Source organism: Xenopus laevis, chromosome 7S (genome assembly GCF_017654675.1).
Source record: "Xenopus laevis strain J_2021 chromosome 7S, Xenopus_laevis_v10.1, whole genome shotgun sequence".
NCBI classification, from domain to species: Eukaryota; Metazoa; Chordata; class Amphibia; order Anura; family Pipidae; genus Xenopus; species Xenopus laevis.
In genome coordinates this window covers 99,085,939-99,104,768 of record NC_054384.1, presented here as the reverse complement: position 1 = coordinate 99,104,768, position 18,830 = coordinate 99,085,939, and the positions used below count along the sequence as shown (strand labels likewise).

Here is an 18,830-nt window from a genome sequence, read left to right as displayed (position 1 = left end):
GAGCTGTTTTACCAATATTTATTGAAATTGTATATGTTGTAGGGCCTTATGGGGCCCCTATACCTCCTGGGCTCCCCTCTGTAGTTACGCCCCTAGCAATGGGCAAATCCATCCGATTTTGTTTAGTGGAAAAATTAGCGAAATTTTAAAAAGGTGTATTTTATATATACACATATTCATTTATTTTTTTAGACTTTTTTCAGTGCACATATTGTGCTATTTTGGGCTATTTTTGAAGTGCCTTTGGCTAGTTTGGGCTGCTTTTGTAGCTGACTTTGGCTGGTTTTGAAAATCACACAATCAGGGAACAATGGGCAAATTGCACCCCAAACACTAGGTTTGCATTATCTCTAATGTTGCTTAGGCTTCCAACTGTTTTGGAGAGGGTAGGGCCACATTCTTACAAATACATGTGGGTACTACTGGGAGTCTGAATAAAATGATTCATTAGTGTCGCAGGGTGTGGTGGCTGCCATATGTAAGAAATGCAGCCAAAATAAAAAAAAAAAAACACTATATGAACAAACTACATACACTATCTGTATAGGAGGGGCAAGACATTCAAAGCTGCATTGACTCCATAAATCTATTAAAGGATTACTATACAGTAATGGCACCTTGTTGCTATGTACATAAGCAGTTGTATATTGCCATTGTGTTCATAGAAAGGAAAAGGGCGTAGGTAACACATTGTCTTGGTATCAGCCATAAACTGCTCATTACATTCTGCATACAAGAAACTCTGTGGGAACATTGCATTTGCAGCAAGTGGTGCATGATAGCTTGCAGTACAATTTAAAATCGTTGTGGGCTGAAGGTTACAGGACTTACCCTTTAACATCTTCCAAAACTAAAACATAAGGCCAAGGGCAGATGGAGTGTTGGCTCTGCTGCTCTCAGCCTGCAATTTTTTTTTAGGCAATGGGCACACATGCTGTTGGCTGTTGTCAGGCTGTGTCTGTTTGCCGACTGAGAGAAGCAGATCTGCTCCATTGATTTTAATCTGATCAGCCTGTGTGTGGTCACATGTAGGGGAAGTCAGCATGAAAATGATTTTGCATATTTGGGCTGACTACTGCTCTGCTGTGCGTGACTGTGGATATTATTCAAATCAATGGAGATGCGCATGAGGCGGAACTGCATTTCTCAGCCTGAAAAAAAATGCAGGCTAATGCCTTTGGACTAAATTAATGTACTTTTAAATGCAGCTGACAAGCAAGCTCTATCAGTTCTATCAGTTTTAGTGTAATTGTATGTCAATGATGCATAGCTATTGCTTCATATTTATAATCTTGTATGTATCTGCATTGTCAGTAGAGGTGCCCTTTTAAGGACCAGTAACAGCAAAAATTTTCAAAAAAAACAAAAACTGTTAGTATGCCAAGAAAAAAAGATGCCAACACATATCAAACTTTAAAATTGCTAAGTCTTTATTAAGTAATAACCTACTGAAACTCTGCTTGCGCTCCTCTTCATAAAAGGCATCAGGGTGACGATTCAGTGTGCGGCGCTCAATTTCTCCTCTCTGGCTATCTCCTATAAGAAAGGCAGGGAGAAGAAATCGAGTGCTGCACGATGGATCGCCGGATCACCTTTTCTAAAGAGGAGCACAATTGGAGTTTCAGTAAGTTATTTATTAATAAAGACTTGGCGTCTTTAAAGTTTAATATGTGTTGGTGTCTTTTTTTCCTTAGCATACTAACTAATTTTCAAAAAATATTTTTTGCTGTTATTGGTCCTTTAATGACAGATATAGGCTGCCTATTCAGCTTCTTTTGCCTAAACTGGCATCCATTTGGCCAATGTACACAACGAAACTTAGTGGCCCATTTATCAAGGGTCGAATTTCGAATTCACGTGAGTTTTTTTAACTCTAGTAAATTCAAATATACTCGAAATCGATTGGGAGGTTATTTAAGAAAAAAAAAAACGAATATATGAAACTCAAATGAATATTACTGACCCAAAAACTCGAATTGAATTTGAATCGAATTCGACTAAAGTCGAATCGAGTTTGTTCTCTGAAAAAAACTTGAATGTCAGAAAGGCTACTAAGATCTTCAAAAGGGTCGCTGGACCTCTGCCATTGACTTATACATGAACTTGGCAGATTTTAGGTGGCGAATTAATTAAAAATCGAATTGAGCTTTGATTATTCGCCATTGGAATTTGAGAGTTTTGACCAAAAAAATAAAATTGAAAATTCGAATATACTATTTGACCTTTATTAAATCTGTCCCTTGGGATTCTGCCAGCTTAGCTGTGGTCAGCTTTTGTCGTACTTATCAAAGAGTGAAGCTAGAGATCGCCACAGTCCACTAGAGTGAAATTCCACCACTCTCCATTCATTTCTATAGCATTTTGAAAGACATATTTATCAAACTTTTACATTCACTCATTGATAAATACTCTTTCATAGAAATGAATGGAGAGTGGTGGACTCTCACTCTAGCAGACTGTGGTGATCTCTAACGTCACTCTTTCATATAAATATATCCCCTTTGGATCAGTCGGATTTGGACAACTACATACTGTAGGTAGCTAAATCATGCACAAATCAATGTTTTTGGGTTAACCAAAGAAACCCCCAAGGTAGAGTCCTGCAGCGGGTCGGTTACCTGTAAAAAAGTGGGTACCCTGCAGAATGACGGTAGGCTTTTCAGTTGCGGGTATAGACAGCAGCGTTCCTAGAGGGGGGCGGGCCCTGGTGCGTGATGCGCAGCCGGGCCCCGCCCCCTCCATACGGTGCGCTGCCGGGTTGATTTCAGTGGCGTGCGGCGCTGCCGGGAGGCCCTGAGGGGGTGCGGGCCCTGGCCTACTCGCACCCCCTGCTCCCCCGGTAGTTCCGCCACTGGGTATAGATGCGGGTCTGTGGGGTCGTGGGACGCGGGTCAGGTTGCGGGTCTCTTCCTGCTGCAGCTCTCTCCCTGCAGATTTCCCTCCACTCGTCTCCCCCTCCCATCTGACTTCTGGCACAGCTCTCTTACATCACATGTCACGCTTCTGTCCCTCTCAACTATCGGCCACATTTGATGATGTCACTTCTAGTTTGCAGCAACACCACTTCCGGCTTGATGGTGGTCGGCGGGTTGGGGGTCGGGTTGCGGATAAGGCAGTTTCGGGTCGGGTAGTGGTTCAAAGTGGGTAAATATGCGGGTCGCAGTTCGGTTTGCGGGCTGTGGGTTCGGGTCAGGTCCAGATCTTAGAAATTGGTTCCGAGCAGGACTCTACCCCAAGGATCAAATATTTTTACATATATGACTAGCTTAAGACAACCAAACCACCAGTTTGTACAGGTTCCCCTCATAATTAAGTTTATTGCTTTACACAGATTTATGTAAGTGACAGTTACAAATTCTAAGTAAACAGTGTTTTATTTCAAAACCGCTGTTCATATTTTTATTTGTGACACATTCTTTACTCATGGACGAGCCTATGCTCAGTAAATATCCCTCCTACATACACATTATGTTACATAAAACCAGTCATTCATCTCATGGGCATGCCACTGTACGTGGAAGAGTGTGTGAATATTTTAAATGAGTAAAGTTGCTATTAAAGGGCCATTCAGGGCTGGAACTAGTCGTAAGCAGAAGATGCACCTGCCTAGGGTGCAACGAAGGGGGCACTGGACAGGTACCTGTTAAAGGGTCTGCCTACCCCTAGTCTGTGTTCACTCCCCTCTGGGGAGTGTTGTGGCTGACCAGGTTGGCTAGGGCACCCGTTTGGCTTGACCCAGCCCTGGGGTCATTATAATAATAATACAAATAAGTATAAAATACAATACAAATAAATAAATACAAAGCACAGTTACAATAAAGATTAAGATCTTAGTGTCAAGTAGACAAGAGGATGGAGGTTCCTGCCTCATAGAGCTTACAATCTAAATGGGAGGGTAACTAAAGGTGTTAGTAAAGGAAAACTATACCCCCAAAATGAATACTTGAGCAACAGATATTTTATATCAAATTAAGTGGCATATTATAAAATCTTACCAAACTGGTATATAAATAAAGTAAATATTGCCATTTTACATCTCGTGCATTGAGCTCCCATTTCGTGATGGTCTGTGTGCTGCCTCAGAGATCACCTGACCAGAAATACTGCAGCTCTAACTGTAACAGGAAGAAGTGTGGAAGCAAAAGACACAACTCGGTCTGTTGATTGGCTCATGTGACCTAACATTTATGGTTTGTTTGGTATGTTTGTGTGCACCGTGAATCCTACAATCTCAAGGGGTGGCCCTTGTTTTTTAAAATGGCAATTTACTATTTATGATTACCCAATGGCACATACTACTAAAAACTATATTATTATGAAAATAATTTATTTACAGTACATGAAGCAGGGTTTTGCACATGAGCTGTTTTATGCAATGTCTTTTTATAGAGACCTACATTGTTCAGGGGTATAGTTTTCCTTTAAAGGATAACTAAACCCTAAAGTTAAAAATCCCCTACACAGACCTCCTCCCGACAGCCGATATCCCAGTCTCATTCTGAAGATGACTGAAGCGGCTAAAGATGGTGCCCGTGAACTCTGCTGGATAGAATCTGCATGGAGGAGTAAGTAAAGACTTAGGGGCATTTGCCTGGGGTAACAGCTAGGCTGGGGGGAGGGGGTCTATGTAGGGTAGGGGTCTTTTAAATTTAGAGTTTAATTCTCCTTTAAGTGCTTTAGGTTATAGTTGGTGACACTGCCATATAAGTGACAGTTTAAGTGTTATGCCAGTGCTCCAAGAGGGAGGATTCTCTCCAGAAGAATTTAGGGATGACATTCCAAATGTAAAGAGTAGCAAGACAGAAGGCAGGAAATTGTGGTAGTAGTGAGGGATGCAACGATGCACTGAATCCAGGACTCCGCCTTTTTTAGCAGGATTCTGATTCGGCTTAATACTAATTTGCAAATGCAAATTAGTGGCGGATAGGAAAATCGCGTGACTTTTTGTGACAAAACAAGGAAGTAAAAAATGTTTCCCCTTCCCACCCCTAATTTGCATATGTTAATTAGGATTCGGATTTGGTTCGGCGTGCGCCCGAATCTTTTGCAAAGGATTCGGGGGTTCGGCCGAATCCAAAATAGTGGATTCAGTGCATCCCTAGATGCAACCAAGTGGAGACGGCCAGGAAAATAGTAAAGCAAGAGCAGCAAGACAAAGGCAAAAGAATATATTAAAAAAGAACATAAAGTAGCCAAAGGAAGAGAACATATAAGAGGGGGAAGTAGGAGAGGAAAAAGGGAAGACAAAAAGAACATTTGCTACAGAGGTCAGAAAACTCAGTAGTGGGAATTGTAAATGGGGATAAAGGTCAAAGAGCATGAACATTGTATAGAAAATTACAGTGAAAATAAAAGAGAAAGTGCAAACCAGATATAAAAGAGGACCTAAGGAGATAAACAATAAGAAAGGGAAACATACAGAAAAAAATTTAACTAAAAAGCAGGACGTTTGTCAGCTAAACAGCACAAGGGATAATAGAATAAGAATGAAAAAGTTCAATAGAAATGTGAGACGAGACTGGCAGAGTGAGAAAGCAAAAGCAGCTGAAGACATGGAATACCAAGATGTGCTACAAGAGGTGACATAAAGAATGCAAAAAGAAAAGAGAAAGCCAAGGCACAAGTCATTAGCAGAAGAGAAAGTGAAAGGGGCGAATGCAACACATACACAGCAGGACATAACGAATTGGGAAAAACAAAGTTTGAACAAATGTATAAAACACAAAAGGGGAAATAAAACTTCTATTAGATCAGTACAGAAAAAAATGGTCCTCTATTAGGAGGCAGGGTGATAAAAAATAATAGGGGTAATGTCATAAAAAGCACTAACCCATAGCAACCAATCAGCAGGTAGCATTTACTGGTCACTTGTTTAAATGCAAGCATAATATTGGTTGCCATGGGTTACTGCTCCTGGGTAAACTTCGTGCTTTATATTAAATATGGGGGTTAGTACCTTTTATTTCATATTGGGGGAAAGTTCAGTCTGGGTGTGAGAACTCACCATGGTGGTCTAGCGGGGGGTGCGACGTGGACCCATCGCCTCGTCTTTCATCGTGAGCAGCAATGCCTGTTCTGAAAATAGCCGCACTGCTCGCTTCCGGGTTTGAAGCAGCGGCGCGGATGACGTCATTGCGCATTGGCGCGAGATTCAAATATTTAGAGGCGCAGGCGCCAGTTGTACTTTGCCCAATGTAAAGGTCTATTCTTAGTTCCTGGGTGCTATTTCCTGTATTCCTGATCTATTATTGACCCTGCCTGTTCCTGTTATTGCCTAAGTCCACTGCCTTTCCCGACCCCTAGCCTGTATATCGATTTCTCTCTTGCATCATACTCTGTACTTCGGTGTGTTTGAATCCACCTGTGACCTCGACTACCCTTACGTCTCTCGAATCTGTACTGCTGCTCTCGTTTGGTATTCGACCCGGCCTGTCCCTCACCATGCTTCTTGTTCTCCGTTACTGTACGATGTACGGTTTCCTTGCCTGTCCAGAACGCTCTCCCTGGTCCTCTCTCACGCTAAGACTTGGCGGTACCCGACTAGCGGAGGACTCCTTTCCAAATCGAAAAGTGGCTGTTATAAGAGCCGGGACCTTGGGGATTGTTCTAGGTTTGGGATACCAATTGTAACACTGGGTCTCCTCCCAGGTACTGAAAATGGGGCATTTTAGTGGGCCCCAGGGGTGCAGTTGTGGATAAACTCTGTAGGGGCCAAGATATTAAGCAAAGTTTAGTTCTCTTTTAAGGCTATAACTTCATCCACTTTATGCAGTGGTGCTTCCTTTGAGTTTGAAAAGCATAATTGTTATTCAATGTCTATAAAAAGTAACAACCACTTTGGGCTAGGTAATCTGCAGTGTTTGAGTGAAGAATATCCCAGCTGTGTGTTCTAATCTACAAATACAAGAAGCTATGAATTATACCTCAACTTTAGTTATAAATTACCCTAAACCTTGTTCACATTCAAATGTAATGTCCTGTGCCAGCCAATGAGAATATGTTTCTGGAAAATAAAGCCCTCTTTAACCAACATTTCCCAATTTTTATGGACCTGCACTTTCTACCTGTATCTTTGTACTGTTGACAATAACATATTCAGAATTTAGGATTTAGCAAAGGTGATTTATGTCTTTGCAATAACAGTTGGCAGGTTCTTGCATCATTTACTGTATTTCAGTGTAACAAGCAGAATTGCATTGTGTTGCCCCATTGTGCATATCAGTCCCTAAGTGCCGAGGCCTATAAATTCCCCACAGCTTATGCAGGAAGTTATAATTAGTCCTGATTACAGTTCAGGGAGACCCAATAATGTCGTTTGTCTACTGATTCATTTATTGGCAGGCTATTATTAGACACTGGAACATTTAATAGTAAGATATTATTCAGGTACTATTCAGAAACGTGCTTGTTCATTGTAGGTGCTGGTCAGAAGCCTATTAGTCAGATGAGAGGCTTAGTCATACACATTACTGTACCCATCAGGCTATCATGGGAATCACAGTGCGTATGAAGAAGCACAGTTTGCATCATTTAGGTGTATGTCAGTGTAACAAGCCAGATTGCATATACTGTACCTTGCTCTGTTGCTCTATAGCCAAAGGTACAGTACATAGGCATCGCATGTCCCACCCCCTACTTGCACATTTAGATATGCAAGTTATGGAGTGCTGGGGGCTGCTTTGTGCCCTACAGCACTGCACTATGCGCCTTTTTGTATCAGGTACGAAGTTTCTAAAACTTAACTTCCCTTTGCTCCCAGTGTGTGCAATACTGTGCCTGCCCTATGCTCCCTGTGTGTGCCATACTCTGCCTGTCCTATGTTCCCTGTGTGTGCCATAGTCTGCCTGCAGTATGCTCCCTGTGTGTACAATACTCTGCCTGTCCTATGCTCCCTGTGTGTGCCATACTCTGCCTGTCCTATGCTCCCTGTGTGTACAATACTCTGCCTGTCCTATGCTTCCTGTGTGTGCCATACTCTGCCTGCCCTATGCTTCCCGTGTGTTTTGTAATCTGCCTGCCCTATGCTCCCTGTATGTGTCATACTCTGCCTGCCCTATGATCCCTGTGTGTGCCATACTCTGCCTTCCCTATGCTCCTTGGGTGTGCCATATTCTGCCCGTGTTTGCCATACTCTGCCTGTGTAACATAAGCCTGGTATTTGTTCTGGGGGGGTTGATAGCATTTAAACATTATTGTTAGGGGTCCCTGAGGGGGGCGGAGGGGTAGTACTGTGTTACGCGCAGGGAAGGAGGCATATGGATTTAAGGGTATATCTTAATATGACAACTTTTTTCACATATGAGTGATATCCCTGCAGTGAGCACCAACCATCTGTTTTTTTGGTGTGTTACCACAATTAATGTGGACATGGTCTTGTGGTAACTTGGGTGTGGTTTAAAGTGGGTGCGGTTTAAAAAAAGGTAGTGGTCAATACTGGCTTTCATTATCGGCCTTCCACCATGTAGGCCAAAAAAATTCCAGCCTTCGGTACCACAGAAGTTGGACAGCACTGGTTTATATAAACAAGCTGATGTGTAGCCTATAATTAGCTTTCTGAAGAAAACACCAATTTTTACAGTGCAGGGAACAGTACATTATATTTTAATTACTTTGGACACTTTCATTTTTAGGTGTTACTGTTACAGGTCTGGTGCTGTCCTAGGCAATACCTCAGCCTCTAAATCCCTGTATTCCACCAGCAAGGTTAAGAAACAGCAGGAATGATAGAGATTGAACGTACCAAATATATAACTATGTAATATTTCTTATACAATATGTCCTTTGTACAGGGGGATTCCTCTAATGAAGGGCCATTAGGCAAGTGCCATTTTTGGCTTGCCTTAGAGCCAGCCCTGCTGACACTTAGGGGGTTATTTATTAAAGTCTGAATGCCAAAAACTTGAAAAATTCAAGTACTTTTTATTATAAAATCAGAATTATTGGTGAAAAAAAACCTTGAATTTTTCGGAATTTATTAAAATTCAGAATAAAAAAAGTTCTCCAACTCAGACCGGCTGAGTTCATGTAGAAGTCAATGGGAGAAGTCCTAAAGATATCCTGATCTGTGCTGGGTTTCCTGCAATAATCCGATGATTTTCAGGCGAAAAATTTGTACGATTTGATTTTTTCACCATTTTTTTTAGTTTTTTCCTGCACAGGAAATTTTTGGAAAAATTTATTGATAAATAAGGGGAAAAAACCCGTGTGGATTTGGTCGGAGTAGTTTTCAGAAAATACAGATTTTTATAAATAACCCAGTTATTCTTCCTTTTTTCTGTTTGTGATGTTTACCAAGCACAGAGGAAATTAGAGATACTGGACCTTAACATAGGTTTCCATGTAGGATCCCTCTCATATCTGCTCCCATTCACTATCTTGAATCAAACATCCTCGTTTAGATTTTATGAACACTAGATTAGCTTTCTTGTATTGAAGATGCTCAGTTTTCTTCAAAATACATTTTTAATTTTAAAAATACAGGTATGGGACCTGTTATCCAGAATGCTTGGGCCTTGCAGTTTTCCAGATAAGGGATCTTTCCATAACTTGGATCTTTATACGTTAAAGGAGAAGGAAAGTCATCCTGCACTTGGGGGTGCCAAATGTTAGGCACCCCCAAGTGAATGTATTTCCTTACCTGAAACCCCGGACTAGTGCTCCTATCAGCAGAAAACTACACCGGGCCGGGGTTATACCAGCGAGCACCACGGAGCTCTTCTTTTTTGTCTACCACTTTCTTTGCGTGGCTGCGCATGCGCAGTCTGGAAACTAGATTGATGCTGCCTGGACAGGACCTGCGCAGAGGGGTGAGTAACAAGTTAGGGGCATTTGCCCAGGGGGACAGGTAGGCCAGGGGGGAGGAGGGGCAACACAGGGGAGGGGGGAGGGTTTGCGTCCAGGGGGTTTCCTTCTCCTTTAAGATCTATGGAGCAGGGCTCTATTTACCTCTTGTATTTAGTCATGTTACAGTTACAGTTCAGTCAGGCTACTAAGCTAACCCAGCATGCGTCTCTGGAGCTGATTTTCACCTCCCCCATTGATTTGTTAGCTGCTTACAGGAGCAGTATGTGTACATATCAGCATTGAAGGCAGAGTATCCATTACCTGAAGCGCTGTTCCCTTATTTGTATAAACCTATCCATTAACCAACATGACACACAGCACTTTACAGAGATTGTTCATCAGTCACATCACTTCCCAGGCTTTTCCCAGCTGTGAACTTTCCAGTAAATTCTGTTCTCATGACGTGCCGTCCAGCACTTCCCACTAGGGAATGTTTTCAGAAATAACTGTGACGTTTCCTTGGTCTCCACTCCCTCATTACCCTGGCAACAAACATTCTGTCTGTCCCTACGTCACTAGTCCCATGACAGAAACTGCCAGAGCTTTCATAATAAATGCAAAAACCACGCCCTGCTGCACTCTGATTGGTCAGGATGACTTGTTTACTCCGACCAGAACTATCTAAAGGCCCCTCTTCTCGAACAGTCTCACTATTTTTCTCACAGCCACAGACTAAAGATTATATTGTATAGTGCACCAATGCTGAAGCATGGCCTGGACATCTAACTTCTCTCTAGAGGATACACACAAAATGCTATTTGTTCTGAGTGACCCAACTCAAGGCAGAAGAAAGGAATTTCAACTGGATACAGCCAAAGCCGAATTCTACAGACGTATTCGGGACCACTTGGCCCAGGAAACTTCTACTCATTTCTGCTGGAGCGCCCTCGTAACTGACTGACACCTACACTGCCACAGCAGGTGAGGGGGTTAAATATACCCAAAAACATTCAGTTCTCTTGTAGACGACTACTACCTTTTTCTGTAAAAAATACCAACCTTCCTTTCTTTGTTTATATTCCTTCTCTATTAATAACATTGTGGAGAATTGTTACAGTGTAATCGAGACCAGTTTTTAGGTGGGGCAGAGAAGTTATTTGCTCTGGGTCCCCAGTATCACAAACGTTGAGAAAAAGCCAAAAGGCTTAACTAGTTCTGTAACAATTGATATCTCCGGGTTGCCCAAGTTTTGGCCCTCCAGCAGTTGTTGAGCACCAGCTCACAATATTCTGGAACTCAGAGCCCAACCAAACTGTACTGAATTCACAACAACCAATCAAGTATTTGCTTTCAAAAACAGACCAGTGTTTGTTATCTGCTCATTGGTTGCTGTTGGATACTAGAACTGGGACACCCTTTATTCCAGTGATTCCCAACTGGTAGCTTGAGAGCAACGTGGTGCTCACCAACACCTTGGATGTTGCTCCTAGTGGCCTCAAAGGTGCTTATTTTTGAATTCCAGGCTTGGAGGCAAGATTTGGTTGCATAAAACCACGTGGACTGCCAAACAGAACCTCCAGTAGGCTGCCAGCCAACATAGGGGCTACCAAATAGTCAACAGCAGCCCAAATTTGGTACCCCCAAGAAATCTTTGCATACTTGTGTTGCTCTCCAACTTTTTTTTACATTTGAATGTGCTCACGGGTAAAAAAGGTTGGGGACCCCTGCTTTATTTCATTAACCTTTCCTAACATTTAAAGACAGTTTGTTATACATAGTGCAGTTCTCAGCAGCCATGTATCAGGGTGGACAACGCAGATCTTTTTTTTTTGTTCTGTAGCCCCTGGTAATCTGGTTTCCAGAATTATAAGTGCTATGTTAGTTTCCCTGTCGACAATAAAGGTGGCCATACACGGGCAGATTAAAGCTGCCGATATCACAGTTTATCTGCCCGTGTGGGCACTTCTGATGGGTCCCCTCGATCGATAGGCCAAAAATCGAGGCAGATATCGATCAGGGGGTTTGATCGGCTAGTTGATGCTGTCCTACGACCCGTCGGTGCCCATTTTATTGATTGTAATACGATCATTCAGCCCTAGGGCTGAACATTCGGATTACCCTGATATCGCCCTGCCGTTAGTGGGCATATCGGAGGAGGATCTCGCCAAATGAGCGGATCTTATTGTGTATAGCCACCTATATAGAATCTTGGCCATTGGCCTATTCAGAATCTGAAAGCTTTGCCTTAAATGGAAAATGAACATGAATCAGTTGGTAGACATGAGTAGGTGGCAATAGCTGCGTACAACATTGTGTATAATGACTGAAACACGCTAACAGTTATAGCAGTTAGTCCATGACAAATGATATAGAGATGTGCTGGAGATATGTGACTAGTTAAGTTCTCAAACACTTCACAGCCCTTCAAAGATATCTCATTCACATCAGTACCTGATCCATTAGAGCTTACAATCTAGTGTAAGCAGCAACTGCTTCTGTAAAGCAGAAGGTGGACACTCTAAAGAGTCTGTAGCTTATGGGTAATGTACTTACTTGCATATGACATCATGGATTTACTTATGTGTTTATTTCACTAGGGAAGATCAACTTTGAGTATGGATCTGCACTACCTAACTATTGGATTGTCCATGAGTAACCTTACAACCCCTTTCTTCGACTGGCATAAGGGAACTGCATTGGAGTTGGACATGTTTAGAGCTAAGCCCAAGATGCAAGCCATTGATACAGAAATGGGCACAGATATGGTCATCTTCACAATGGCTGCCAGAACCACACAAACGTTGGTTTCACTGGCCAAAACGGTCAAACCCCAACTGCACTGGAAATGGACTTCAGTTAACTGGATAGGAAGAGCAGTGAGAGCAGTGATGTCAATATGTCGGAATGTGCTTGGATCTCTGGTAGGAATGGGCAGCTCAGTCTCAATGAGATTCTACTGGAAGGATCTAATGGAATCACCTGCACAAAACCCTACTGCACGAGAGGAGAAAATGTTGAGTCCCACATCTGTGATGATGCCGATTCAGGACATGGAGCTTATGACTATGGACTGGAGTTTTGATGGTCATGGCTCCATGGAAAGGATGCCCAACAAAGAAGCAATCGAGTCCTCCTGTACAAACCCAAGACTATTATCTATGGTGTATTTGCCATCGGATGATGATGATGATGATGCTTCAAGCACATCAGAAGCATCAGATCTAAATGAGTTGGAAGAAGATGATAAACTATGGATGGATGAGAAAGAATCCTGTTGTACTGAAAATAATAAAGTAGTAGACAGTAGCCAAACTCCTGGCTCTACAGTCAACACTGAGGAGAGTGATTGGTCCGACGAGGACTCATGGGACTCTGACGCTGAGGCAGAAAGCAGCAAATTGGATAAAGACCTGTGGGCATCTTTCTGCCAAAATGATGATCCATACAATCCTCTCTGCTTTGCCATGCCCACAAAGAGCCCAAAGAAAACCCATGAACCAAAGAAGGATATTGCTGGTTACAGTGTTAATTACCCAGTGTTACTAGGGGAGTCTGGAGAAGAGGACTTTAAAAACCACACTCCAAGTCACAGAGAAACACTTTGTAATAAGCTGTCATCACACAGCCAAGTACCGCTGGATCAACTAAATGAAGAATTGGTTGAGCCTTTTAATAAAACCCAGAAACAGAAAAGAAGCCATATTAAGCGTGTAAGTATATTTAATATATTCTGCATATCGAAGTGAGTTTTATAGGGAAATGCCATATATATATGGCCTAACTAGATATTGCTGGAACCCAGAGGCAAATTATTTTTCAGGTCCCTGAAGTGTCTAGAGGTTGATCAGTTTTACCAATATTTATTGAAATTGTATATGAATTAGTGATGTGCGGATTGAGAATTTCTCGTCCCACACCCGACCCTAACCTGCCCCCTTCCAATCCGCACCTGGCCCAGGCCCGCTGCTGCCCTCTATTTATAGACCCATGGCCACCCCGCAGTGACATCACAAAATGGGCAGGGTGGAGGCGGGTGGAAGTCTATAAATTCCGTCGCCGGAAGCTGGAACTGCTAGGTCGTGGGCGGGGAGTCAGCCCGAACCTGCCGACCCATCGGTTTCCGCCCAGCCCGCACATCACTTATATGAATTAGGGCCTCACGGGCCCCTATACCTCCTGCCTCTCCTGCAGCCACAGGGTCTGCTTGCTCTATAGTTACACCCCTGATACAGATGGTATACAGTATATGGTGATTCCCTGCAGACATTAGATATTAATAAGGCACTAGCTATTGTGTGCTGCCCAGTGTATATTTGCCACTGAAACAGGCTGTGACAATAAGTATTGGCCTTACAGTAGCCAGAGACAACGACAAAGACATTCTGGGACTCTTCACTCTCAGTATAATGTAGACAGTGAGAAAATTCAGATTCATTTGCCAGCCAATACAGAGGAATAATCATGTGAATCTCTTCTTTTCAGGTACGTTTCTCACCCACAGTCAAGGTGCATCACATGGTGGCTTGGAGCTATGCCTATAGAACGGCCCGCAAAGGACCATGGGAGGAATACGCAAGAGATCGCTGCCGTTTCCAGAGGCGCATTGCTGAGACAGAAGCTGCCATTGGATTCTGCTTGGACCCCCAGCACAGAGAAAAAATCCGGGCTCTTCTCCACAAAAGCAATAATATGTAGGGGCAGCTGTATTTGGTCACTGCAATCAGGGGTCCTGGCAATCTACCCTTAATAGTGTTTGTCCAATGGGGAGAACGACAACCATTGAAGACTATTTACTTTGCCGCTGCACTTTTATTATTGATACATCTGTATTAAAGGACATCAAGCCCCCCCCCCTGGAATTGTAGTGGAACCACATCTGGAAGGCGGCAGGTTTCAATCTGACACTGTTGAAATTTGAAATGTCTATTCCTAATAATTCAGTTAGCATGCTTACGGTAATTTAGCCATTTGATATACGGATATGGGATCTGTTATCTGGAAACTCATTATCAAGAAAGCTCCAAATTACGAGAAGGCCATCTCCCACAGACAGGGCTGGATTTACAGAGCAGGCGCCCCTAGGCCCGCTGTTTTTCATCGCCCCTGTCCCCTCCCTATTTGCTCAAATTCTCATCGGGACCAGAGCAATGGGGATTGGTGCACAGGAAATTTAAAAACGATTGTATCTCCTGCACCTCCCCAGTGTTTCTGAACCAATGAGGGTGCGGTTTGGCAGCAAGCCTCGCCCTAAAATCCTGCTGCCCTAGGCCCGGGTCTTGGTGGCCTCTCCACAAATCCAGGCCTGCCCACAGACTCCATTTTAATCAAATAATTCCAATTTTTAAATGTTTTTTTTTTTTTTCTAATATTAAAATTAATTGATCCAAACTAAAATATAATGATTCCTCATTGGAGGCAAAACAAGCCTATTGGGCTTAATTCATGTTTAAAATTTTTTTTAGTAGATTCAAGGTATGGAGATCCAAATTATGGAAAGACCCCTTATCCAGAAACCCCAGGTCCCGAGCATTTTGTATTACAGATCTTATACCTGTATATCTTTCTAGTACATATATGCTCTTGAAGTGTTTTTGTCTTGTCCCTCATCCCTTATAATTTTAACTGAACCCCTATAAATTACACGAGCAGAAAAGTACAGTCATATCTAGTCATCATAACTCTGCAGTGTGTCTGCTTTATACGATTGTTCTGCCTTGTCCCAAAGAACGACAGGTATGGGACCTGATATCCAGAATGCTCGGGACCTGGGGCTTTCCGGATAATGGATCTTTCCATAATTTGGATCATACCTTAAGTCTACTAGAAAATCATGTAAACATTAAATAAACCCAATAGGCTGGTTTTGCTTCCAATAAGGATTAATTATATCTTAGTTGGGATCAAGTACAAGTTACCATTTTATTATTACAGAGAAAAAGGAAATACTTAATTTTTATTATTTCAATTAAATGGGAGATGGCCTTTCTGTAATTTGTTTCTTTCCGGAACGGGTTACCGGATAACTGATCCCATACCTGCACTATGCATTGATTTTAGCCTTCTGCACTGAATATTCCCTACTGCCCATATCTACCTCTTATTGCCTAGTACAGAAAAGCAGCTATTTTTTTATTATATATATATATATATATATATATATATATATATATATATATATATATATATATATATATATATATTTAGTTGGGTTTTTCTTGCTTACATTCTGTTATGCTGAAATGTACTTTTAAAAACAGATTAAAGTGTTACAAACCTAAATCCGAGGAGTCTCTGAGTTCTGTATTCGGATGCCAAACAAGGAAAGAACCTTAAAACATGAACATATTGTGAAGTGCCGAATGTATATTGCTATGCATACTGTTTATTAAAGGAACATTATAATGTTTATGTATGCACACGTGAGTACACTAACTGCTGGCTGGTTATACTACTTTTTTTGAACTTCATGTTCTGCCAAAAAAAATCCAAAATTTTGACATAAAATAAATCACATATTTATAAAACTGCTGTTAAAACTACCGCTATGTTTACATTTTTGGGGTCGTTTTTCTCATGGCTCTTGTGAAGACCCTGCCATGCTATTGCATGTTGTAGGTTTATCTACTTTTACACGTGTGAAAAGAAGTTAACGTCATGCAAACCCGTTTGTGTCCCGTAGTGTAGATGAATCTACAGCTGTAAAATGAGTCGTCAGCATCAGGTTTCCTTTGCTACTGCACACAATAAACACATTGCTAAACCTTTTATTCCACGTCCAAACAGACCGTTTCCATCAGGGTTGCTCTTGGTCAGATTAGGGTTACTGTTACTTGATTAGAGCAGGACTGGCAATCTGTGAATTCTGGCAAATGCCAGAGGGGGTGCTGAAAGATGCCATGGACGCTCACTATGGGGCACATTTACTTAGCTCGAGTGAAGGAATAGAAGAAAAAATACTTCGAATTTGGAACTTTTTTTTGGCTACTTCGACCACGACTTTGAATCGAACGATTCAAACTAAAAATCGTTCGACTATTCGATAGTCGAAGTATTGTCTCTTTGACCCCCTACTTCGCCAACTAAAACCTACCGAACATCAATGTTAGGAAGGTCCCCATAGGCTTCCTAACAAATTTCTGATCTAAGGAATTTCGTTCAATCGATGGATTAAAATCCTTTGAATCGTTTGATTCGAAGGATTTAATCGCTTGATAGAACGATTATTCCTTTGATTGAACGAATAGCGGTAAATCCTTCGACTTCAATATTAGAAGAAGGATTTAACTTCGATAGTCTAATATCGAGGGTTAATTAACCCTCGATATTCGACCCTAAGTAAATGTGCCCCTATGAATTGGGGCTGTTTGGGCCTCTGTGTACTTAAAATGGCAGGTCCTACTCTTGATCAGAGCGCTACAATCTCAGGCCACTTTCACCATATCTTGAAGGTGGTTTGAGGACTTCATTCTCATGGCACAGAAGCACAAAATTCAAACAAGTCCCTTGTGTAATCTTTTTATCTTTAGGAGCCCTTGCTGCACAATCTCCTCTAGAAAAAAAATGATCCTTTTGGCACAGAAAAGTAAAGGTGGCCATCCATAGAGATCTGCTTGTTTGGCGACTGCACCAAATGGGCAGATCTCTCCCCAATATGCCCACCTTGAGGTAGGCAATATCGGGCTGATCCAATCCTGGGCCCTAGATCATAATCCTAATGAAAGGAATATGGGCGGTCAGATCGCGGACCACATTTGTTCGTTGATGCAGTCCTGCGACCCGACCGCCCGTATTCCTTTCATTATGATTTAGGGCCCAAGATTGGATCAGTCTGATATTGCCTACCTCAAGGTGGGCATATTGGGGAGAGATCCGCTCATTTGGTGCAGTCAACAGGATTATTAGCCCTCTCCAACATCTAGCCAACTTTCAGCCAGATATCTATTGGGGAAGCGCTTCAGGGGGCCCTACACACGGCCAATAAGCTGCCAACTAGGTCTGTCGGCAGCTTTTATTGGCCCATATATAGCCACCTTTAGGCGTTGAGCCCTTAACGGTCCACCTTATGCGTTTCATACCTGCCGGTACTTAATCATAGGTGATTAAGAACCGGCAAGTCCGAAAGCGTAAGGTGGACCATTGAAGGGGCAGTATGTAAATTATTTTATTATCAGAATCTAATAAAAACTAGATTTTTTATGGACTTTGAGATTCGGTTTATAATTTTTGTAAAGCATATATATGTGGTGTCTTGGGAACTGGGGTAATATTGCCCAATACAGACTGGCAACTATTCCCAAAAAAAAAACCAAAACATCTTTTTTGAACCTTTAGGTGTTGATCATGTTGGCAGTATTATCGGTTGGGGCTGTGCTGTTATCCTCAGTACCAAGTAGATATTAGACGTATACTATGGATTTCAAGTGTACGTGAAACATGGTGTTTAATAAGCTACACTATATGGCCAACTCACAGTGTAAAGAGCATGAAGGTGAGATATGTGGGAATTGGATTTGTTTTGTACTAGCCTGTGGGGTACCCTGATAATACATTTGACTACCACCTTATCTCCATGTTCCTCAGGTAAGATTAATTCAGAAGACACTTGGGGTACAATGGCTAGATAAGCTTAATTCAGATGGCATTTGGGATACAACGGCTAGATAATCTTAATTCAGAGGACACTTGGGATACAACGGCTAGATAATCTTAATTAAGAGGACACTTGGGGTACCTCAAGGATGGAAAAACTCTGAATCCAAAAATCCGGCATCTGAGACCTGCCGAGGTTGCTTATAAGTTAATGGGAGAAGTCCCAAAGATATATTGATCTACACTGGGTGATCTTCCATATCGAATGCATTATGATCCGATCGTTGGGCCCTAGGGCCCACGACTGGATAAGCCCGATATCGCCCACTTCAATGTGGACATCGACAAACGAGCGGATCTCTACGTCTATGGCCACCTTAAGGCTTCACTCAATGTCATTTGTCCAGGGATTGCCTGTGGCTAGTAAGATTAATGGCCTGATACAGATGGAACACAAA

General features: G+C 42.2%; 1 protein-coding gene across 2 annotated transcripts; it reads left to right on the top strand.

The window, feature by feature from the left end:
• Positions 1 to 10,220: 10,220 nt before the first annotated feature.
• Positions 10,221 to 14,851, top strand: LOC108697799 (protein phosphatase 1 regulatory subunit 15A). Of its 2 annotated transcripts, none has more exons than XM_018228222.2 (3): positions 10,221 to 10,764; positions 12,386 to 13,493; positions 14,266 to 14,851. In XM_018228222.2, the coding sequence occupies exons 2-3, from the start codon at positions 12,399 to 12,401 to the stop codon at positions 14,476 to 14,478; spliced, it is 1,308 nt and encodes a 435-aa protein (XP_018083711.1). In that variant the 5' UTR covers positions 10,221 to 10,764; positions 12,386 to 12,398; the 3' UTR covers positions 14,479 to 14,851. The 2 variants fall into 2 exon arrangements, with proteins under 2 accessions (XP_018083711.1, XP_018083710.1); XM_018228221.2 differs by having other exon boundaries at positions 10,366 to 10,764; positions 12,381 to 13,493.
• Positions 14,852 to 18,830: the final 3,979 nt, after the last annotated feature.